General features: G+C 40.9%; 1 protein-coding gene across 2 annotated transcripts in view; it reads left to right on the top strand.

Moving 5' to 3' along the window:
• Positions 1 to 25,556, top strand: part of LOC129053001 (nuclear RNA export factor 2) — a 72,723-nt gene that overhangs the window by 33,600 nt on the left and 13,567 nt on the right. For both annotated transcript variants that reach the window (XM_054544861.1, XM_054544860.1), the window contains one exon: positions 19,445 to 19,540. In XM_054544861.1, coding sequence (XP_054400836.1) covers positions 19,498 to 19,540 — 43 coding nt within the window. In that variant the 5' untranslated portion in view covers positions 19,445 to 19,497. The remainder of the gene's footprint in view (positions 1 to 19,444; positions 19,541 to 25,556) is intronic.

Here is a 25,556-nt window from a genome sequence, read left to right as displayed (position 1 = left end):
GTTACTTTTGCGAAAAAGTCTTTCCTGCTCTGAGGACATAAACTTAGTCACTCTCGTAATTGTTCTAACATTTTTTTAAACTTCAATAGTTTGGGGGCATACAGGTGGATTTTGATTACGTGGATAAGTTCTTTCGTGGTGATTCCTGAGATTTTGGTGCACCCGTAACCTGAGCAGTGTACACTGTACCCAATAGATAGTCTTCTTTTACCCCTCACCCTCTTTCCACCTTTCCCTCCGAGTCGCCTAAGTCCATCATGTCATTCCTATGCCTTTGCACCCTCATAGGTTAGCTCCCACTTATAAGTGAGAGCATACGATATTAGGATTTCCATTCCTGAGTTACTTCACTTACAATAATGGCTTTCAGCTCCATCCAAGTTGCTGCAGAGGCCATTATTTCGTTCCACTTTATGGCTGAGTAGTATTCTGTGGTGTATATATGCCACATCTTCTTTATCCACTCGTTGATTGATGGGCAATAAGGTTGCTTCCATATTTTTGCAGTTGTGAAATATGCTGCTATAAACATGCATGTGCTTGAGTCTTTTTGATATAATGACTTCTTTTCTTTTGGGTAGATACCCGGTAGGGGGATTGCTGGATCGAATGGTAGTTTTACTTTTAGTTCTCTAAGGAATCTCCATACCGTTTTCCAGAATGGTTGTACTAGTTTGCATTCCCACCAGCAGTGTAAAAGTGTTCCCTTTTCACCACATCCACTCCAACATCTATTATTTTTTGACTTTTTAATTACGGCCATTCTTGCAGGAGTAAGGTGGTATCTCATTGTGGTTTTAGTGAGCATTTCCCTGATAATTAGTGATGGTGAGCATTTTTTTTCATATGTTTGTTGGCTGGTTGTATATCTTTTTTTTTTTTTTTTTGAGAATTGTCTATTCATGTCCTTTGCCCACTTTTGGATGGGATTTTTCTTTTTTCTTGCCGATTTTTGTTGAGTTTCTTGTAGATTCTGGATATTAGTCCTTTGTTGGATGCAGGGTTTGTGAATGTTTTCTCCGACTCTGTGGGTTGTCTGTTTACTCTTCTGAGTATTTCTTTTGCCGTGCAGAAGCTTTTTAGTTTAATTAGGTCCCACTTGCTTACTTTTGTTTTTGGTGCATTTGCTTTTGGGTTCTTAGGAAGGAATTCTTGTAAATTTGTTTGAGTTCATTGTAGATTCTGGATATTAGCCCTTTGTCAGATGAGTAGATTGCAAAAATTTTCTCCCATTCTGTAGGCTGCCTGTTCACTCTGATGGTAGTTTCTTTTGCTGTGCAGAAGCTCTTTAGTTTAATTAGATCCCATTTGTCAATTTTGGCTTTTGTTGCCATTGCTTTTGGTGTTTTAGACATGAAGTCCTTGCCCATGCCTATGTCCTGAATGGTATTGCCTAGGTTTTCTTCTAGGGTTTTTATGGTTTTAGGTCCAACATTTAAGTCTTCAATCCATCTTGGATTAATTTTTGTATAAGGTGTAAGGAAGGGACCCAGTTTCAGCTTTCTACATATGGCTAGCCAGTTTTCCCAGCACCATTTCCAAAATACGGAATCCTTTCCCCATTTCTTGTTTTTCTCAGGTTTGTCAAAGATCAGATAGTTGTAGATATGTGGCATTATTTCTGACGGCTCTGTTGTGTTCCGTTGGTCTATATCTCTGTTTTGGTACCAGTACCATGCTGTTTTGGTTACTGTAGCCTTGTAGTATAGTTTGAAGCCAGGTAGCGTGATGCCTCCAGCTTTGTTCTTTTGGCTTAGGATTGACTTGGCAATGCGGGCTCTTTTGGTTCCACATGAACTTTACAGAAGTTTTTTCCAATTCTGTGAAGAAAGCCATTGGTAGCTTGATGGGGATGGCATTGAATCTATAAATTACCTTGGGCAGTATGGCCAAAACAACCTCATCAACAAGTGGGCGAAGGATATGAACAGACACTTCTCAAAAGAAGACATATATGCAGCCAAAAGACACATGAAAAAATGCTCATCATCGCTGGCCATCAGAGAAATGCAAATCAAAACCACAATGAGATACCATCTCACACCAGTTAGAATGGCGATCATTAAAAAGTCAGGAATAACAGGTGCTGGAGAGGATGTGGAGACATAGGAACACTTTTACACTGTTGGTGGGACTGTAAACTAGTTCAACCATTGTGGAAATCAGTGTGGCGATTCCTCAGGGATCTAGAACTAGAAATACCATTTGACCCAGCCATCCCATTACTGGGTATATACCCAAAGGATCATAAATCATGCTGCTATAAAGACACATGCACATGTATGTTTATTGCGGCACTATTCACAATAGCAAAGACTTGGAACCAACCCAAACGTCCAGCAATGATAGACTGGATTAAGAAAATGTGGCACATATACACCATGGAATACTATGCAGCCATAAAAAAGGATGAGTTCATGTTCTTTGTAGGGACATGGATGAAGCTGGAAACCATCATTCTCAGCCAACTATCACAAGGACAAAAAACCAAACACCGCATGTTCTCACTCATAGGTGGGAACTCAACAATGAGAACACATGGACACAGGAAGGGGAACATCACACACTGGGGCCTGTTGTGTGGTGGGGGGACGGGGGAGGGATAGCATTAGGAGATATACCTAATGTTAAATGACGAGTTAATGGGTGCAGCACACTAACATGGCACATGTATACATATGTAACAATCCTGCACGTTGTGCACATGTACCCTAAAACTTAAAGTATATAAAAAAAAAAAGGAATGAATTCATTACCGAAGCCAATGTCTGCAAGAGTTTTTCCATGGTATCTTCTAGAACTTTTGTGGTTTCAGGTCTTAGATTTAAGTCTTTGATCTATCTTGAGAGTTGATTTTTGTAATAAGGTGAGAGATGAGGATCCAGTTTCATTCTTCTACATGTGGCTTGCCCGTTTTACCAGCACCATTTATTGAATAGGGTGTCCTTTCCTCACTTTATGTTTTTGTATGCTTTGTCAAAGATCGGCTGGCTGTAAGTATTTGGCTTCATTTCTGAGTTCTTTATTCTGCTCCATTGGTCTACATACCTATTTTTATGCCAGTACCATGCTGCTTTGGTAACTATAGCCTTGTGGTATAATTTGAAGCCGGGTAATGGGATGCCTCCTGATTTGTTCTTTTTGCTTAGTATTGTGTTGGTTATGCGGGCTCTCTTTTGGTTCCACGTGAATTTGAGGATATATTTTTTTTCTAGTTCTGTGAAGAATGATCATGGTACTTTGATTGGAATTGCATTGAATTTGTAGATCGCTTTGGGCAGTATGGTCATTTTCACCATATTGATTCCACCCATCCATGAGCATGGGATGTGTTTCCATTTGTTTTTGTCATCGATGATTTCTTTCAGCAGTGTTTTGTTGTTTTTCATTTAGAGATCTTTCACCTCCTTCTTTTTCCACTAAGGTTTCTTTTTTTTTTTTAATTTCTGGAATTTATATTTGTGTATGGAGTGAGATAGCAATCTCCTCTCTAAAAAATGGGTATAACCAATGGATCCAGCACTATATATTGAATAGCCTGTCTTTTCTTCAGCTAACCTTCAATGGCAAACCTCTCATGCCAAGTTTTCCTATATTTAATGGGCTCTCTATCCTATCAATTGTATTGGCCTAGATGTCATGTAAGTGAACTATCTTAACTATCTTAATTATTAAAACTTGGTATCTTGTAAGCCATGTCCCTTCTGATCCCCTCTACTTTCTTTTAATATTCTTGGATATTATGTGCCCTTGGTCCTTCAGTATGCATTCTAGAGTCATAGAGTCTATTGTTCCATAGAAAGCTGTGTTGGATTTTTTATTGGAATCACATCAAATATACAGGTTAAGTGGAGAAAACCGTCATCTTTATCACAGGGATTCTTCCATGAGCATGCTTTGTATCTGCCTAATTTGGAACTAATAGCTCTCGATAACATTTGATAATTTTCTCATTTAAAGTCTGAAGCATCTTTGTTAGACTTATTTCTATGTACCTTACTATTTTGTGGCAGTTATAATTGGTGTTCATTGAAGAGTTGTTTTTCCTCTAAGTGGTTGTTGCTGGTTTGTAGGAATACAATTGATTTTCTTCTTAGCTGTAATTAGTGCTGAGAGTTTGTAGATTATCTCAGGTTTTTCCATACAGGTAAATAATATATTGTCTATATAGATATGATCGTTTGGGTGTTTTTAATTCCAATCATTATATCTTTTATTTATTGCACTGGCTAGAATCGCCACTGTTGAGCAGAAATGACAATATTGAGCAATCTTGTCCTGTTCTTGATTTTTAAGGACAATCCATGTAAATCTTCACCAGTGTGCACAGCTGTTGGTGCAGACTATTTTGTAGATATGTGTTTTCCATCCATTGTTTCCCAGTTTGGCAAGAATTGTGTTTTGGTTTGTTTTTGTGTGTTCCATGAACAGGCACTGGATTTTATTAAATGATTTTACCCCGTCTATTAAAATGATAGCCCAATCTTGTTTCTTTCCATTAATGGGATGATTTACATTAACATTCCTTTCTAATGTTAAGGCATTTTTACACTGCTGTGATAAACCAAACTTGTTCTGGTTTATTATCATTTCTGTGCGTTACTTAAGTCTGCAGTATTTAATTTAGCATTTAGCTTGAATTATAAATTTCCTTTCTCCTATTATACTCATTTTAGAGTCAAGATTATCCTCATAAAATATGCTTGGGAGCATATGCTTTTATCTTGGTCTTTGGTGAAGTTTGTATGAACTTGGAATTATCTGCTCCTTGAACGTTTAGTGGAATTTTCCCCGTGTTCCTGGTAGTTTTCTTGACGTTGTTTTGTTTTGTTTTTTGAACTAAAGATCTATTTTTTTTTTAATGTCAACTTTTATTTTTAGATAGAATGGTTACACATACAGGTTTGTTACATGGGAATATTGTGTGATGCTGAGGTTTGGGGTGTGGATCCCATCACCCAGGTTGTGAGCATAGTATCCAATAAGGAGGTTTTCAACCCATATCCCCTCCCTGCCCCCTCAAGTAGTCCACAGTAATTTCTTTAATCATTGTTAAGTCTAGTCAAGTTTTCTATTTCTTCTATAGTTAGTTTAGGCAGGATATGTTTCTCTTTCAAAATTTCTACATTGTCTAGGCATTCATTTATATCAGTATGAAATTGTTTTTGGTATTATCTTGTTTATTGTTTATGTCTAATCATGTTCTGCTTTTTAATTTTTAATATTGTTCCTTTGTGTTCTCTCTCTCTCTCCTCCTGTCCACTGCTCTCCATCTTTCTCCCTTCACCAATATTGCCAACGTTGGCTGTTTCGTCAGTCTTTTCAGAAACCAACTTTTGGTTTGGTTGATTTTGTTGATTCTCTCTATTGTACTTTTCTTTCTCTCTTTCTTTCCACATATATATATATATATATGGAATATGTATATATATGGAATATGTATGTATATGGAATATACATATATAGGGAATATATATATAGGGAATATATATATATAGGGAATATATATATATAGGGAATATGTATATAGGGAATATATATATAGGGAATATATATATATAGGCAATATATATATAGGGAATATATATATAGGGAATATATATATAGGGAATATATATATATAGGGAATATATATATATAGGGAATATATATATAGGGAATATATATATATATAGGGAATATATATAGAGAGGGAATATATAGAGAGAGGGAATATATATAGAGAGGGAATATATATAGAGAGGGAATATATAGAGAGAGGGAATATATAGAGAGAGGGAATATATAGAGAGAGGGAATATATAGAGAGAGGGAATATATATAGAGAGGGAATATATATAGAGAGGGAATATATATATATAGGGAATATGTATAGAGAGGGAATATTTATAGAGGGAATATGTATATATAGGGAATATGTATATATAGGGAATATATATATAGGGAATATATATATAGGGAATATATATATAGGGAATATATATATTTAGTTTTGTTTGTTTGTTTTTTTTTTTTTTGAGAGACAGAGACTCACTCTGTCGCCCAGGCTGGAGTGCAGTGGCGCCATCTTGGCTCACTACAACCTCCGCCTCCCTGGTTCAAGCGATTCTCCTGCCTCAGCTTCCTGAGTACCTGGGATTACCTGCGCGTGACACCGCGCCTGGCTAATTTTTGTATTTTATTAGAGACGGAGTTTCACCATGTTGGTCAGGCTGGTCTCGAACTCCTCACCCCGTGATCCGCCCGCCTCAGCCTCCCAAAGTGCTGAGATTACCATGCCCGGCCTCTATTGTACTTTTCTTTTATACCTCATTGCTTTCTCTCCTCATATTATTTTTTCTTTTTATTTTTCTGCTTTTCTTTTGCTCTTCTTTCAAGCATGGATATGACTCTACACAGCCGCACCCAGGAGTGGCCTTTAAAGACAGTGCAGAGAAAAGTACCTCCCTGTTGTGGGGTCGGGGGGCGGGGGAGAGGTAGCATTAGGAGATATACCTAATGTTAAATGACGAGTTAATGGGTGCAGCACACCAACATGGCACATGTATACATATGTAACAAACCTGCACGTTGTGCACATGTACCCTAAAACTTAAAGTATAAAAAAAAAAAAGAAGTCTGTTGAAAAGATACACTATGGACCTTGGGCTCAAAGACCTGCGGTAGGAAGCTCTGAGTAGGATGTGAGAAAAATCAATGTGACAGTGAAAAACAATTGTTATGTACAACTCTTTTATATTCTAAAGAAGGGGTTTAAGAGTAAAGATCCTTGATGTGCTGATCAGGGTGATGAGTCTGAAGATTCAGTCATCAGAATCTCACAGAGATAAATGGCTCCACAGAGAAAAGAGATTTGAAGGGAATGATACTGTTCAGGAAGAACAGGAGCTGATGCCCATTCATCTCATGAGGGTATGAGGAAGAGAGGCAAGATTGTCTAACGCAGACTGGTGACATTTCACTGGGACACGTGCCATTGAATCTCCCCCGTTTGTCCCCATGAAGTCGTCTACAAATGCGCATTGAATGTTTTGGTAATCAGATTTATCATTGGTTTGGGGGTCGGGGGTGAATTTCAGCATCTACTGTCAAAGCGGGGCAAGAGCAAAGGTAGCTCTTGGCGCCCTAATAGTACTCTGCTTCAATACGTTAGCTGTGGTCATTGCAAATTATGTCAGCAGAAGTTGAGTGGTTAAACATGGGCTTTACCTTCAGAGAAATGGAACAATTCTGAAAAAGAAGAAAAGAGAGAAGATCCAAACTCGCCACAGGCACATGCAGCAGGTTCTCCAGTCCTCTTTAGAGTCGTTTAGCTGTTTAAAAACATTGGGTGGGTTCTGGCACGTGCCTAGTGTTTTCCACTCTTACCCTGTTTATGCACCTCTGTCCTGCTTCTTTGATCAGCTGCCCACCAGTCCTGAGATTCTCCCAACGTGGATCACTTCTCAGTCATAGAGAAGGGAATATGAGAGGAGGTCTAGATCATTATGTTCTTATTTGGCAGTTTAATTGTGAAAAGGAACATTCACCAATATACTCCCACCTCGACACCCACAGAATGTAAAAATAAACTGTTGTAGGATGTGGTACAGTGGTTCTTACAGGGTCTACTAGAGAAGAATGAGGATGTGAAGAAAACTGGGGTTCACATTGAGCCTGGGGTGGAAATCCTGGCTGTTCAGGGTGGTGGAAAGTGTAGGGCTGATTGCCGTTCCTATGATGCCTTCCTTGAATCCTCCGGTAAGTATCCACATCTTCTAGTCTCTGACTTCGACCATATTTATCACCTCTAATACCAGAGTTCTGGAGTTTGTTTCTTGCTGGATTAGTTTCTGTGGTCTTCTAAGGACTTATGACTTATTCGTCTGTTTTCTAGCTTATAAAATTTTGCTAACATATTTTTCTTGGTGTGGTGTCGTTGTCTGATACCTTCTGATTTTTTGTCCCGCTTTGCACCCCCCGTCCCCCCACTTCGTTATTAGGGGTTTTCTGGTGGGAGCATAAAAAGCATTTGCACTCAGTATTCCCGAAGTAATCAGAAGTAAATTGATAGATTCTCTAATGTTCCACTACCCTTTCATTCCTGGAACGAACCCTTTTTTAATAGACATACACTAGTTAAGTTTAGTAATAATTAATTTAGAAGTTTTGCATCTGTAATTATATATGCTACAATTTTTACTGCTCATATTGTCCTTTTTGAACTTTTAGTGTCTAATTTTACCAGCCTCACGATAGAGACTTTAAAAATAATCTCATTGACTTTACTGACAAATGTCTTATTATGTCTGAAATATAATGGATCTAGAACCTGAAAAAATTAGTTAATGAAATGCACTGAAATGAATGGAAAGTAGGATACTCTTCTACGGTTTTTAAAAATTGAGGCATATACTGAGTCATATAGTGGCCCCCGCCAAATTCCTGTCCACCCTGAACCTGTAAATGTGGCTGTATTTGGAAACAGTGTTTTTTCAGACGCAGTCACATTAAGATGAGATCATATTGAACCAGGGTAGGCCCTAACTCCAATACGACTGCTGTCCTTATAAATAGAGGTAAATTTGGACAAGGAGACACAGACACATAGGGGAGTCGCGTGGAGACAGAGACGGAGACTGGAGTAAGGCATTACAAACCAAGGAGTGCCAAGGAGTACCAGCATCTACCAGGAACTAGGAGAGCTAAGAAAGGCTTCTTCCGTCAGATGGAGCATGGCCCTGCTGACATCTTGATTTTGTACTTCTAGCCCCCAGAACTGTGTGAGAATAAATTTATCTTGCTTTTAGCCACCCAGTTTGGGTATTTTGTTATGGCAGCCCTAAGAAACTAATGCAGATTTTAGTGCTAAGACGTGGGTTGTTCCTGTCACAAATGCCTAAAAATATGGAAGTGGCTTTGTAATTGGGTAATGACTAGAGGCTGGAAGACTTGAGGCACATGATATGAAAACCCTAGATTGCCTTGAAGAGACCGTTGGTAAAAATATGAATGCTAAAGGTGATTCTTGTGAGAGCTCCAGAAGGAAGTGAGAAGAGTTGTAGAGGAAGTGCTTATCATCTTAGAGAACACGTGTATCATTATGAACAGAATGATGCTAGAAATATGAATATTCTAGCTGCTTATGACGCGATCTGAGATGGAAATTAGACACATGTTAATGAGCACTGGAGGAAAGGTGACCCTTGTGATAGAGTGTCAGAAAACTTGAATGAATTGTGTAGAAAGCAGGTCTTGTAAGCGATGAACTTGGATATTTAGCTAGGAGATTTCCATGCAAACTCTGGAAGGCGTGGCCTTGTCTCTTTACAGTAAAATGTGAGAGTAAAGAGATAAGTTGAGGAAGGAACTGTTAAGCCAAAAGGAAGCACGCTTGATGATTTAGAAAATTCACAGTCTACCCAGATAGTGCACTATGGAAACAGGGCCAAAGGTGTGGCTGAACAGCCATTTGCTAATGAGACTAGCTAGGCATGTGGACCCAACCCACCACCTTGGCCCTAAGCCAGGAAACCAGATAGGTTAATCCAGGAAGGATCCACACAGAGCCTACATATCTAGTTATGTGGATCCCCTTGGCATCCGCAAAAACATGGCAAGGATTTTGAGAGTTTTATACTAGCAGAAATGCTGCCAGCCTGGACTGAAATGGCCAGAGATGGGACAAAAATGAAAGCAGAATGTCTCTGAAGGCAGAAACATGGAAGACCAGACCAGAAATGGCATTGTCATTACCCTGGAGGGCTGGATGGACTGAGTCCCTGACCCAGAAAGCCAGGAAGATGGGGCTGCCTCCCTGGAGGGTCCTAAAGTTTGGGGCTGCCTCCCTGAAGGGCCCGTGAGACAGAAGATTGAGCCATGGAAGTTTACTCTCGGCCGGAAACTTAATGGACTTTTTTCCTGCTGGGTTGTGAACTTGCCCCAGAGCGACAACCCCTTTAATCTTTCCACCTTCTCCCTTTTGTGAAGGGGACGTCTAACCTACGTCCCTCCCACTGTAGTATTCTGGAAGTAGATAACTTGTTTTCTAGCTTCATAGGTCTGCAGACAGAGAGGAACATTGCCCCAGGGTGGGCCTTACCCAAAGTCTACTCGGTAAGGTCCTGACAATTTTAGATGAGATTTTGGATTTAGGGTTAATGCTGGAATAGGTGAAGATCTGGAGGATTTGGAGATGGGGTGAATATAGTTTACTCACGGTAAGATTGTAAATATTGGGGAGCCAGAGGGCAGACTCTATTGGGTTGAATAGTGCGTGCATCCCCCTCCCCAAATTTATGTCTACCTGGAATCTGTGAAGGTGATTTTAATTGGAAGTAAGGTCTCTGTAGATGTAATCAAGTGACGATAAAGTCACACTGGATTAGGGTGTGCCCTAATCCAATGACTGGTATCTTTATCAGAAGAGGAAAACTGGGACAAAGAGACAGACACACAGGGAGAATGCCATGTGACAACCGAGGCAGAGATTAGGGTTAAGCTGCCACAAGCCAAGGAATGCCAAGGATTGCCAGCAACCACCAGAAGCTAAGAGAGATGTGTGGTACAGTTTCTCCCTTTAACTACCACCCTCACCACAAGGTACCAATCTTGCTGACACCTTGATTGCAAACATTTGGCCAATAGAAATGTGAGAGTTTAAAATTCTGTTGTTTCAAGCCACCTGTTTACGGAAATTTGTTATAGCAGCCTGAAGAAACGAACACAGCACTTGAGTCCTGTTTAGCAAGGATCAAGCTACAGCTCTTTGGTCACTGTGTCTAGCCCGGTGAACATCAGTGGCTGCTTGGGGCAGCCATATGGACATTATTTGTGATTGTGCATCCCTGAGATGGGCCTGGGGATGAGCCCTTGTGAGTTATGCAAAAAAAAAAAAAAAAGGAAGGACCCCAGCACCCCAGGGAGACTTAAGCATGGCATCAAGTTGCCTAACAGTCATTGTTTTTCAGGCATGGGTACCACAGTTGCTGCCGTAGCATGCATTCTCCTTACCCTCAAGCGTATTCATGTGCTTAGCCATGGCAGCCGGTGTCCCAGGAACCGATGATTAAATAAAGAGCGTGGTGGAGGAGGAGCGTTTGGCACTCAGCTGCTCCCACAGTGCTAAACCACTTAGCCCTTATTCTATGCAGAGCTATATCTAAGTTTCATTTAATTCTCACGCCAAATTGGGGGTCATGATGAAAAATTTTGTCTATAGCTAAATAGAAAGCTGAAACTAAGAAAGGTCAAGTATCATGAAGTAAAAGAGAGGTTCTATTAGTAATAGCAAAAAGTTAGACTTCAAGCACTGTGTTGCTTTCATTTGTTTTTAAATTTTATTTATTTTTTAATTCGACAAAATTGTATATATTTACGGGGTACAATGTGATATTTTGATAAGTGTATACATTTAGAAAGACTAACTCAAGCTAATTAATATATCCATCATCTCACCTACTATCACATTTTGTGGTAAGAATATCTAAAATCTACTTTTAAAGCAATATCGAAATATATGATACGTTATTATTAACTCTGCTCACTATGCTGTGCAATTGATCACCAAAACATATTCCTCCTGTCTAACTGTGCGCCAGTCCCAAATCCTCAGCAGTAAATGCCCCTGTCTCTCCTCAGTGAAACCACTCTTGATTAATAAAGTAGTCTTAGTGTAGTCTTACCTGGGGCTTAGTTGTCCCAGATCTTTCCTGCCATCCACCAGAACCTCTTTGCCTGTAGAGAGTCTTCTGAACTTGAGAAGCTGCAGGATTATGAAAGCCCAGCATGTCATACACTTGCCTGCTCATTGACCCTTCTCTCACCTTGGCTCTCTTGTCTCTCATAGCAATGTCATCTCAGTATCGGGCATCATGAACATAACTCTTCCGGCCTGTCACAGAAATGAAGCAAATAAAGTGATGGAAAAAAAAAAAATTAAAAAATAAAAAACCCACAATACCAGTCACAAGTCAAACCATTTAAAACTGTTACTTTTGTATTAGTAACAGACAAAATAGACGTTAAGACAACAATAATTATTTGGAATAAAGAAGGCCACCATGTAGTCATGATAGAACATTTATCAAAGAGCTAAAAAGTCTGAACTTACATGCACTCAAAAACATGGCCAAGAAATATATAAAGCACGATGTTCAGAGTTACAAGAAGGTTGCCACAATAAAATATAAAAGTGCACTATTTTAGAGTTGGGGCAGTTCCAAGAAGTAGCAAGATCCAGGGAGTGCCCATGAGCATGGCAGTCAAATAAGAGGTCTTGCGACCATGAGGCTTGGAATCAGACTGGTTTTCTACATGGACATTGAAATCACCCAGGACCGTGACAAGATTAGGTGTAGAAACTCTGAATGAGACATAAAAATCTTTGACCAAAAGACCAACACGTTGGCTTTATTTTAGAAAGCCATCTTTGTAAGATGCCCAGGATGGCCATAAAATTGAATGTGTATTGGTCAGGGATATTTAAACTACAACTAACAGAAAGTGCAAGTCTCGCTGGCTTATCCAATAAGTAAAGACACTTGCTTATATAACTGAGAGTTCAGAGGCAGAGTGAGTTTCATGGTTAACTGAGCCGGTAACTGAAAGATTTAAAGATCCAGGCTAAATCTTGACCCAACCACTGCTGGATTGGGCATTGGATTATTGGATTAGATTAGACTAATTCTGGGCCCACTCTTGGAGCTAAGAAAGTGGCCATATATCCTCAAGCACATGACTCTATTGGGAGGAGATACACTGATGGAGGCCTGAGCCCAGCCAGGAAGGTGAGGAATGTATATTGTGTAGGTAAACAAAAATGTCACCTGCAGGTACAGACTCAAATTATATATACTGCTACGAGCATAGTAACCACAATATTCAAGTCCTTCTTGTTTCCTAATAGAGTGACTCTTCGGGTAACAAAGACGGATATTTTATTCAGGAGCTACCTATATTGAATTCATGAATAGGCAGTTACAAAGCATGAGAGCTCTCCCCTGTGCAGTATATGTTTTGGAAGAACCTCAACAGGCATCCACTGTGGGATGCTTAAATCCCATTTTCATTCTTTTTCAATTCGTCGGCAAAGTTTTCTATTCGCTCTTGTCCTGAGGTGATGTTGTGTCAGGATTATTTGACCAGAGGTAAATGAATTCTTCATATTTACTGTTAAGTTTTGTCTTTCTGTAAACACGCGACACAGATTGCACAAAGATAACAAAGATCCTCAGATTTCAGTATGGAACAACCTTAAAAGCCCTGGGTCTTTAGAAGAAAGTCAGACTCAGCCGGGCGCGGTGGCTCACGCCTGTAATCCCAACACTTTGGGAGGCCAAGGCGGGGTGATCACGAGGTCAGGAGATCGAGACCATCCTGGCTAACACAGTGAAACCCTATCTCTACTAAAAATACAAAAAAATTAGGGCTTGGTGGCACACGCTTGTAGTCCCAGCTGCTCAGGAGGCTGAGGCAGGAGAATCACTTGAACCCGGGAGGCGGAGGTTGCAGTGAGCCGAGATCGCACCACTGCACTCCAGCCTGGGCAACAGAGCGAGACTCCATCTCAAAGAAAAAAGAAGAGAGTCAGACTCCTATAATGTACCAAAATTAAAGAACAACCTTTTCCTCTAATGCACACATTTATTCACGCTTTGAAAAGAATATGTTTCCATAACGATACCAAATATGCATATGAAAAGAAAATTAAAAATAAGATAATCACCCAATCTGCGAATATGCAGATTTGAAAATTAATTATCAATATATAAATGGAAGCTCTTAATAAAGACGTTGTAGTATCACATAGACAAGATATGTAATGTGTTGTTGCTCATGTTTTGCCTTAGTCTGCATCTACACTGTCAAATGAGCTTAATCGTGTTCACTGGTTCATTATTTGCTAACTCCTTGATTGACTTAGCCAATTGAGCAGTCCAGCCAGTGAGTCATTCTATAACTGTTGATAAACTACGTGATGTTTTAAATCCAAGGATTAAAAGAAAACCCAAACATTATGTATCTTGCATTTTTTCACAGGTTCTAATCACTGATAATAATTTATCAGTGATAAGCTGATCACAAAAAACAAGGTATAAATGCTTCAAACACTAAAAAAAAAACAATGTGGCTGACTATGTTTTAAAAATTATCTGACAGTATTTTCCAACAGAGTATCTAGAACTATTTCTTGAATTGCAAAATACAGTTGCCTTGAGCAGATAACAAGAAGCAATCTGGGAAATTTAAAATTCTCTACTTTTAATACATTAGAAATCTTTGAATCGTAATTGCTCATTGTTTTAAATGGTCTTCACAGTGGAGGGGGTTTGGACCAGAGAGCTGCATCTTCACAAATGGCACTGCTCTTGAGTAAACACCCTCTATGGAATCCCTACCTTTTCACTCCTCTCCATCCTTTGCCTGAAGGAAGTTTTCATTGTAGATGTAATTTTGTATTTGTATGTTGTGGTAGTCCTCAAAGAGTGAGCCTATTACCTAGAGCTGTTGAATTTTACCTCGCATTGAGGGGTTGGCATATTGAGCAATTTGCCAAGGAGCACTATCTGCAACTGCTTCTCTTTTTTTCCTATTGCTTGGCACTGACATAAAGTTACTTCTAGCTACGTTAATGAATTTCACAAAGGAACACAGAAAAATAGGTCTTGGATGTAATGCCCGTAATGATAGAGTCCCATCTTATGCTTTCCCTTGTATGCTGTTGCTAGGTCAGTCATTTTTACTTTCTGAAAGTTAATTTACATAGGACACCTAGTTCAGGTGTATGTATCTGTTCAAACCAAAAGCATTAGAGTATTTATGTTTAATTTAACAACGTCGCAACCGTTCTGATACTTAGGGGAGTTCTGAGTAAGTAAGTTCTAGAAAGGCGAGTTCCAGTACTCCCCTTTCTCTCTTTTCTGTGTTAGGTAAAGCCACTCCTCCTAAAGCCACTAGCATGGATCCCCAAAATGTCCACCACAGAACGAAAAGGTAAAAGAAGGAGAAGTTGTTCCCGTTAAATCCTACCATATCACATGCAAGAGAAATGGCTTATCAACCTGCCTCACCCCAGTGAACACAGCGCCTAATAAATTCAGTGCCTAAACTGGACCCCGGACATATGAATCTTTGTCCACAGAGTTACCTCCCCCCACTGTTTGTGTATATTAGAGCACCGACAGACTTCCATTGGTGTAACTTAAAAAAAAAAAAAATCCTAACAAAGTCCTGATAATCATCTCAGAGAAAGAGTGAATGCTATGAGTATCAGGTCTGACAGGAGCAAACTATGACTTAAAGTAAGAGTTATAATTAGGATTTGTCTTTTGGTGAAAGAATTTGACCATCATCAATACCGTGTAAGTTCCAGTTGAGCATAGGTGGGCTAGATAAAATTCTGCTGTGCCTTTTACTGGTGATCTGTTCATCTGTATGTAATGATAGAAACTGGGGCCAGGGCAGGTACCAGGTCTTGAAGTAGGCTTCCATCCTGTGACTTTGTGTAGATACTTCCTAAATCCAACTTGAAATTTCATAATAGGCCGTTTCATAAATATGTAGCCCCATTTTATATCCTCTATTTACATGTGTCCCATAAATAATTCTCCAGAATTATCCGAGACCCACCGATTGGCACTTCCTAGTCTTCCATTCCAAATATCATGACTTCAGTCTATGGCCATACCACCCTGAACGCGCCCGATATCGTCCAAATATCATGACTTCCTTTGATAACCTTAGAGCCACAAACACAGCCTGTTGTCCTCACTAGTACATTCAACTTTAACTGTGGTGGAAAATTTGGTCTGTTGAGTTTTCTTCTGCTTATTTATGTAGCCAGGCCACAGTGCGGGAACCTAGCAAAGTAATCCCAACGCTTGTATAGCATTGTTTGCCTCTGCAAGCAAACCAGAAAGACTCCACTCCACCAAATTTATTTTGGACATGCAGATGAAGCTGCAGTTTCCCACACAAACCAGCAAAACAGGTGGTCGTGAAATTGCGATTAACAACAACTGCAATGTGTACGCTCCTTCTCTTTTCTCTATCCTTTCTGGGGAGACACAGGCAGAATAAAAATACAGTAAAATCTAATTATAATTCAGATTCCATTCATACAAAATTGTTGCAGTTCAGGCCAGAGCCAGGTATGATGTTTTAAAAGTGCTAATCTTTCTCTTTTCAGTAATTTTTTTAAAGAAGGAAATGTTTTCAGCTAACCTCAAACATTTTATACTGACTTTCATATATGCATATTTTATATATTAATGGTAGGTTTATATGTATACATTTAAATGAATCTCCTGAGGTCCTTAATTAGATTCAGCATTGACTGATGCTAATTACTGATAGTACTTGAAATTTCTTAGTTGGTATTTCAAAGAGAACATCCAAGACCTCAACTCTTCAGTAACTGGGTCTGGCTTCCAGTTTGTGTGAATTAATAAGGCTGAACTAAAATTAATTTCCTTTGGAAAACCCGGGGGTGCTCAGAACAGTCTAGCACCATACTGCCTGGGGGAGACAGCTGGTTTGCCACCTGCAATGTCTGTGACCTCTTAGGCAAGTGCTTTAACGCCTCTGTGCTTCAATTTCCTCGTCTGTAAAATTCTGTTATCCTACCTACTCCATAGAGTTAGCACTCTTAAATGCGTTAACCTTTTGGAGTGTGTGGCACATACTAATCACTATACACATTTTCTTTTTCAAATGAACAGCTAAAATTTATTAGGTTTGCCCTAATTTCCTTTGGCCCTGTATGAAATTAAGTAAACAGTGCTTACCTGTGCGGACTGCTTAGGCTCTTGCAGTAGTGTCTACGATTATGGTTTTAGTGAGGACCTTTTTCATTGTGAAGTATTAAATTTCACGTGTTGTTAGAAATGAAACACATAAAATATATTAAAGAGGGATGGGGGGCCGGGAGCGGTGGCTCATGCTGTAATCCCAGCCCTTTGGGGGGCCAAGGCGGGCAGATCACCTGAGGTCGGGAGTTCGAGATCAGCCTGGCCAACGTGGTGAAACCCCTTCTCTACTAAAAAAATACAAAAATTAGCTGGGCGTGGTGGTGGGCGCCTGCAATCCCAGCTACTTGGGAGGCTGAGGCAGGAGAATCGCTTGAACCAGGAGGCGGAGGTTGCAGTGTGAGCCGACATCATGCCGTTGCACTCCAGCCTGGGCAACAAGAGCAAAACTCCGTCTCAAAAAAAAAAAAAAAAAAAAAGTGAGATGAGAGTAGCAAAAGCTCAAGTTTGTGTGCTGTGGAAGGTTATCTGGAGGACCACCATCTCAGTAATATGGGCAGTCTCAGAGCTCCAGGCCTCATGAACAGAACGGTCTCCTGAAACATGCAGATCAGGAGAACTCTACAGTGGGTGGATTCTACTGTCAGGAAGTTGACCCAAGCTCACCCACCTATCCTGGGTACTTGAGTCTTGCAGGATCCTAAGGCTGCAAGCCACGTGGATGCCACCATCATGTGAACACTACAATTATGAGCCCTACTGATAGGGCCCTACTGGTCATATCAGCACCAAGGGCTCTAAAACTTTGAGGTCATGTGGCCTCTCTTGTCATGTTGCTCCTATGGTCATGTGATGGGCCCAGATCTTCCAGTCACTACAGTATGGTGGACTCCTGAACCCTGTTGCTCACATGGATTCTTCCCTCACCTGGCCATTACTGGCTACCAGCATGTGGAAGTCTCAGCCCTCAAAGTCATATAGATGACCTACTGTTTAGGGTCATGTGGACTGCTCCCACTCACCCCTCCCCACGGCCACAGCGTCAGGCTCATTCCTCTCTGTCACGTGAAGACTGTGAGCTGCCAAACTCTGCAGATGCGTGTGTGGGCAGCCAAGTGGCTCCTGTCATCTCGTGGCAGGCAAAGCCTTTGCGGTCCTGTGAGCACCGCAGCCAACCAATGGCTGTTGTACATGTGGCTCTTATGGTCACGTGAGATTCCGCACCCTCCCATTCACGTGAAGATTGAGTGCTCCGAATCCTGTCAGAGAGGTGCTTCCGGCTCCACACCCTGACTCAGGCGGAAGTTTTACTGGACTCCCGCTCAGATCTCCAGCCTTTCGGCAACTTTCATATCCTGCCGCGCTGGAAGGAAGTCTGGTACGAGTGGAAGCAGCCGGTACTAGAAGTTTACTGAGAATTGGGCTTTAAGGCGTGGCTGAGCAATCTCCAAATAGCAGAGGCTCTGAGGGGGTGGGGTGGGGGGGTGAGGGGGGTGGAGGGGTGGGGATGTGGGGTGGGGGGGTGGGGGAGGGTGGGGGGTGGGGGAGGGTGGGGGGGTGGGGGAGGGTGGGGGGGTGGGGGAGGGCGGGGGGTGCGAGAGGGTCGGGGGGTATGGGGGGTTTGGGTGGAGGTAGCGGAGGACTTTCCTAATGTGGCCGAACTTGTGAACACCTGGCAGAGAAACTGTGTGTGCGTGCGTGTGTGTGTGTGCGCACCCATGCATCTATGTCTGCCATCCGCCTTGATCCTGGACTCACAGGAGCTGTTGTTGGTAGAGAGTGAAGTGAAGGAGGAGAAAACACTGGGGCAGAATGTGGGGCTAGGGGGATAGGGGTAGGGTTGGTAGTGGGGCGGCAGGGATTCATAAACTTGTAAGTCGTTTCTCAGGGGCAGGGCTGTGGAAGCCTGGTGGGATCCGCCCCCCTTCCCGCCCCCACACTAAAAGCCCTACCCTTGCCTGTCACTCTGCCCGATTCACCGTCTGTGCCAGGTGATTCTGTCCTCTGCCGCTCCTCAGACCACGTTGTTATTAAGGACACTCGAGACTGCCTAGATCCCAGTTTGTATAGACGATTCCAGACCCAATCTTAATTTCTGTCTCTTATTTGATTATGTAAAGATTCTCTTTGTTTCCATGATTTATTTTTCTACTAAACCTTCTAAACATGGGCTCAGGGGGGTGAGCGAAAGGGAGAGAGGGGAATCGGGAATTTTTTTTAAAAGAGAATTTGATATTTCAATAAAAGTGTCCAAGTCGTCATGATGTGAAGATTCAGAATTTACTTGTTATACTTTATTTGAACTTCATTGGCTTTAAAAAATACATTTGGGAGTGGGTGACAATTTTTGTGTGTGTGCGCGCGCACTTAGGATCTCTCAGTAGCTTACAGTAGTATAGCTTCACACTCTTTTGTTTCTGATTCTCCCCCCATCAACCCCTGATTTTCTAATGATTGCTTCTTAGATTCCTTCCTGAAAACTCTCTCCTTTTCTTCCTGTGGAAAAGTATAGTGAATGGATTTAAGGTACAATCGTGGGTGATAACGTTTGGTACATCATGAAAGCGGTACTGGGTGAATGAAGTTGAGCAAATAGCAAGATTGTGCTTAAACTTACGGGGTTTCAAATATTGCTTGGCAGATGGTTAGAGAATATTGTCACTTGTGATATTTGATATTACATGTAGCTTGAATAATCTATTTTTCTCTCATTTCAGCATTTCCGAGTTCGTTCTATGAGACTCTAGCGTCAGGACAAAGCAACAACAAAATGTGCTCTACTCTAAAGAAGTGTGGGACATACAGAACTGAAGGTAAACGAATACTGTAGGAATTTTTTAGATGATATGCTAATAAACAACACGAGTCTCAAAGGGAGGGCTACTTTCCCCAACTTGTATGGGAATGGAACATTTTTTTCCACAGAGCATTTGAGGTACCAGTGTTCTTCAGAAAATATTTGGGGAAACCCTGTTCAGACTACATCTTCTAACACTTTAAAACCTTGTGCCTTTGTTTACTCAGAACAATGGAATGTGGGTTTATAATCGTTGTAATCTGTTCTGCTCATTAAGACATTGATTATTGTTCTTTAATTCATTTTATCTTATGTCGTCAGTCGGTCTCTCCTGCTGGAATCTTGCTACCTTTTTACTCTTCAGAGATACTGCCAAGCATGAGTCTGATACCATGGTGGTGGCAAACAATATGTGCATAAATGCAAGTCATTAGGAAGCGTTACCTGTGGCAGCAAATAAAGTGTCCCACTCTTGAAAACAAGATACAACTTACCTGTCAGGACAAGCAGATGCAGTACCGCTCATTTTACACAACAAAAAACCACACTTCTTCAGAACCATTTTATTATTACTTAATAATTACAGCTGCCGTAGTTTGAGCCCCTGTCATATGTCAAGCACTGTGATAACCTCGGCTGTCATGCAAGTTACTGCATTTAACCCTCAGGAAAATCCTGAGGGGGTGCTATTTTAATTGACAGATGAGATATATGAGTCAGGAGAGGCTCAGTGTGTAACGCTGTGCTTATAGGCAACCCCCAAACCTCAGTGACTTATTTCTCACTCCTGCTGCATGTTTATGCCAGGTGCATATCCTTCACGGGATGGTGGATGTTGGGTTTGAGCGATTCTTACTGGAATGACTCAGAGACCCAAACTAACGGAGCAGCCACCATCTAGAAAAGGGTTACTCACTGCGTCAGAGTGGGAGAGAGCCGTAGAGGGTCTCAAACCAACAACCAAAGGTTCTGACCCAGAAATAACCCATGTCACTTGTCACTCACAACCCATTGGCCAGAGCTAGTCACATGCACGGCCCTGCCCCAAGGAAGGCAGTCGGGTTGGGCAGTCCTACCAGGTGCCTGGTACAGGGGAGAATGTAAACACTTGGTAAATGGCAGCACTGACTACTGCATGAAGGAATCAAAGCTGGGAGGGATTAAGTACTTGCCTAACATCACATCGGCCGTAAGTGACAGAATCAGGATTTGAATCCATCCAGGCGTGATTTCAAAGTCGATGTCCTTTCTGCTTCTTTCTACGCTGCCTGCTCTTCTCTTAAAGGAAGCTTATAGTAAAAATTCTTTTACATCAATGATGCAATGCCCTCTTCCTTAATCATCTGATAGTTTAATTGAATAGACACGATGGCACTGGTTAAAAAGACCAGCATTGATAAGCCAGAGGTCTTTTCCAAATGAGGGAATGTATTGGATATTTGAATATCCATTGTATTCAATTATAAAAATAAAACCAGGTGGTAGATGAAAGGACTTTTCATTGATCATTTACTTAATATGGAATAATCCCCATGTCTTTCCGCTATGTTAAGGAAAAATGATAAAAAAAAATAGAGCCTACCTTGACGAAAGTGAAAACAGATGTGAGAGAGTCGAACAAAATTGCTAGATGTCAGTGTTTCAGAAGCGCAGGATAATGATAAAATCTCTGGCCACATGGGCAGAGAAAATTAGCGAGATGGTGCGGGTCAGCCACTTTTGGAATGAAGATAGTGTCACACTTACAGTGACAGAAAAGATTGAAAAAGATCACATTATGAAAAGGATGTGAAAATTTGAAAATTTAGATTAAATAGGTGAATTCCAGGGGAAAAAATATATGTAACTTTCCAAACTGAAGGAATAGAAAACCTTGGTTTATTCAATGTATTCTTGACAAGGAATACTTGCAAAGGCAAAATTACTAGCCAAGCCGAATTAGTTACATGAACACAAATAATATAAATCAATTAATAGCAAACTAAACCCAACAATGGGTAAAGCAGATAATACAGCATGACAAGGTTGTGTTTAATCCCAAGCATGCAAGCTGAGTTTAACATTTTAAGAGATCCATAATGTAATCTAACACATTAGCTGAATAAAGGGAGGAGGACAGGACAAATACCACAAAAGATACAGTTAAAAAAAAAAAAGTGTGCAATAAATTAACCAACCGGGATTGAACAACAACAATACCAATAATTCTCAGCAGATCGGTAATATAGAAAGCTATCTCTTTAAACTGACAATGGGTATCAAAACAATAGACCCCATCAGACACCACCCCTAATAGTAAAACATTAGAAGTATTCTCCCTACAATCAGAAAAGGGATAAAGATGACTGGTATGACGAATTCTGTTCAATGTCGTACTGAGTCTAGTGCAGTAAGCCATATGTCATACTAGGCAGTGCGGTAAGCTGTGATACATGCATGCCTACATACATAAATTAATACGTGTATAAAAGTGAAAATAAAGCTGTCAACGTGACTACCTTCATATGAAACTCAAGAGAAGCTACAGAAAATTAAAATTAATAATGGAGATTAACAAGTTTGTTGGATATAAGACGAATATACACAAACCATTGTAACAAAGAAAATACCATCATTATTGTAAATATACCATTTACAACAGAAAACATGTCTCGAGAAATATACGATGAATCTGCTTACTTGGCAACTATTCTAACACTCTTAAACATTCTTATATACTTTCCTGTACTGTGGAGACTAGAAAGTTGGAACATGAAAGGAAACACACGTGCACATGACCACACGCATGTGCGCACACTCTCTCTCTCTCTCTCACACACACACACACACACACACACACACAAATACACTCTCACACACATACAAGTTACCAGAGTCCCTTGCAGTTAGGGTCCCAAATGGGATATCTGTCGCATCAAGCGTATGTGCCAACATGAGACTCAGAGGTGGAACTGAATAACATGGGAGCCATATGTGGGGTGGAATACCTGTGATGAGGGAGGTCTCCAGTTTTCATGCGGCAGCCATTGCAGAGTTTCTAGAATTCAGTCTCTGTCATGCATGTCAATTAACGGGCAGGCAGCAGTGGTATTTCAGCTGTAGCAGTTCCATCACGTGGGTGGACTTCTCCTGGCTGTGCAGCATCCAGGCCTGCTTTTCTGGCCCTCACAGAGTTTTTGTAAGCTATGTAATATATTTTATTAGAGATATCTTGTTTGTATAAAAGAACTAGAGTGAATTCTGGCATAGGCAAGTTGGGACCTTGATTAACAGAGTACTTGGCAGCAAAATTGGTTGCAAGCAAAAGACCTTGAAGGAAATGGGGATCTGGGATAGATTTGGCCCACAGGGCATAGTTGCTGACCTCTAAGCTAATAAGTTGCTGACCTCTAAGCTAATAGACTCACTAGGTCCCCAAAATGGTGCTGAGTGGGAAGTCAGCAAAATGAGGAGGCAGCTATTGGTAGGATCCTCTGGCAAGCATAAGCCAGAAACTGAGGCTTTAACACAGTTGTTTTCAACCTTGGTTGCACACTGCAATTCACATGGAGAGTTTAAAAATGTGGTTGCCTGGATCTAACCACGGTTCTGCTTTGATTGTTCTGGGTGTGTCCTGGTGCTAGTGAATTGTCTCAGTGTCCCCAAGTGGCTCTAATGTGTAATCGTGGTTGAGAACTGCTTGAACAATTTAAATGATAAGAATGCAAACCTTTTACAATATTTAATTTTAAAATTTTATAATTGTGGTTTCAGAATGATAATATTACAGTAATAATAAATACATAGTTACACTGGAAAATATGAAATAAAGATTCCCATGTAAGACATAGAGAAGATTGTCTTTTTCAAAGAGAAAGGAAATGGGAAAACACAGTGGTAAAGCCGGGGCCACCACAGGTTGTGTCCGGCTTGAAGCTAAACTGCCGGCAAGGCCAGAGCAAGGTATGGATCAAAGCTAAGTGTCTGTGAGCCCAGGGCTGATTCAGCAGTGGAGCTTCCTCTGCAGAAGACAGCCACAACCCAGGATGAGCAAGGAAGGGATGGCACAAACTCAACAAATCCAATAATTGGCACTGAGGGAACAGAAAAAATGGAAGAGGCTGAAACAGACATTAAGATAATATTTCCCCAGAGAGACAAAGGAGTGATAAAGGATGAAATTGTGTCTATTATAAAAGAACAGAAGACTGCCCAAGAAAGATGGCTTTTTGAAGGCAAGGATCTCCTTTCACTTCCTCCTGAAACTTCATTAAAACAACATCAAAGGTGAACGAATTATGGTATATCCATCAAGGGGCTTTTACTCAGCAAGGAAAGGTCAAGAACACGGATGGGTCTCAGAAGCATTACGCTGAGTTAAAGAAGCCAGACCCAAAGGGGTGCAGCATGTACGAGTCCATTTGTGTGAAATCCTAGAACAGGAAGACGAATATATAGTAACTGAAAGTATATCAATGTTTGCACGGAGCCAAGGGATGAAGAGGAGATCGACTGGAAACCTTTTGGGTTGTGTTATATGTTCTATATCTTGACTGAGGTGGTAGCTAGCCCTAATCTCTGATTTTTACATATAAGGAACCTGGGATCAGGAGAAGTTGAATGAGTCGTCAAAAGTGAGGTTAGCTTATTAATCAGAGAGAAGATATTCACACCTGATTATCAGTAATAAACGGTTTCCATTATGCTGTATATGGGTCGATAGGAAAAGTGTTTCTCCCCAAGCACTTGACAAAACCCTGACCCAGCCATAAACATCCTCTTATACAAGTATAAAGCGTAGGTGTGAAAGTATAACCATTCTGCATTCCAGCCACCTACTTCTACACGTGGTTGACATTCTCACGTGTCCCTTTACCCTGACTTGTTTGTGTTTATATTTACAAATGAAAACAACTTCTCATTAATATTTTCTCCTGAGGAATCATACTGTAATATACAGTTTTATAACCTGACTTTGTTTTTCTTTCCCTTTGTATCATGTGGTGTGACGAGTATTCTCCCTTGTTGCTTATAGTCTGCCACTTAAACCTGAAACATTTCTTGCATAATAATACATTTTTTTTTCCTGAAAGATCGGAAACGGGAACTTAAGCTCCCTACTGAATCCTTCCACATAACCTGTTTCATGCTCTGAGCTTTCTATTTTGGTTCCCTTAACCCATATGTCAGATGATTCCCCACTGGAGCCGGGGCTGCCCTGTTTTACTACTGCCGCTTTGTAAAATACATTAATAGCTGACATGGCAACCGGATGCCACTCACTCATCTCTTTTCCTTGTCATTTCCAGGAGGACCAATAACAACGAATGCAACTAACACGTATTTCTCCCTCAGTAAACGCCAGATGTTGTACTACGTTCTCGACATAGTAATAGACAACTTATTTATAGTGCTTGTTAGGTCACGGGCATTTCTCCAGGTGCTTTTCACGTGTTTCCATGTGTTAACTCACTTAATTTTTACAGTAGCCCATGAGGTAGAAACTGTTACTATCTTTGAGTTAGGGGGAAAACAAGCAAAAAGAACTTGAGTCGCAGCGAGGTCAGTTAGTTGCCTTGGATCATAGAATTTAGCACCAGGATTGAAATCCTGATGGATCTGACCTCAAATCCTAGGCCCATAACCAATAATGTGCGACTCTGTGTCAAGGCTGAAATGAGCAGTACGACAGGGCCCACTCGAAGTCTGCTGGGCAATGATGGGTGTGGTTTCTGGAACCAGTGTCCCGACTCCAGCCTTCTGTCCAAGAGACTCATCATTGCACACTGTTGCCCTATACCATCTCTCCTTTTCTCGGACTGTGTAGGAACCGTTTCTCTGGTGTTCAACTTGAAGTGAAGTAACAGGGACAGACAAGATGTACATGGACAGGAAGGAAGGAGGGTTTTCAGAGGGGAGCATATCACCAGGATGAATTCAGTTCCCTGGAGGTGTTTTCAATGTGTGTTTCTTTGTCTTCTGTGTACTCACCCTCTTCTTTCTGACCCACACAGCCATCCCTTGGCCTTTTCACCCTGTATGTCAGGTACTCA

The sequence above is a fragment of the Pongo abelii genome, chromosome X (assembly GCF_028885655.2).
Source record: "Pongo abelii isolate AG06213 chromosome X, NHGRI_mPonAbe1-v2.0_pri, whole genome shotgun sequence".
Lineage (NCBI taxonomy): Eukaryota > Metazoa > Chordata > Mammalia > Primates > Hominidae > Pongo > Pongo abelii.
The sequence above is the reverse complement of the archived record's forward strand: the minus strand, read 5'-3'. Positions and strand labels throughout refer to the sequence as shown.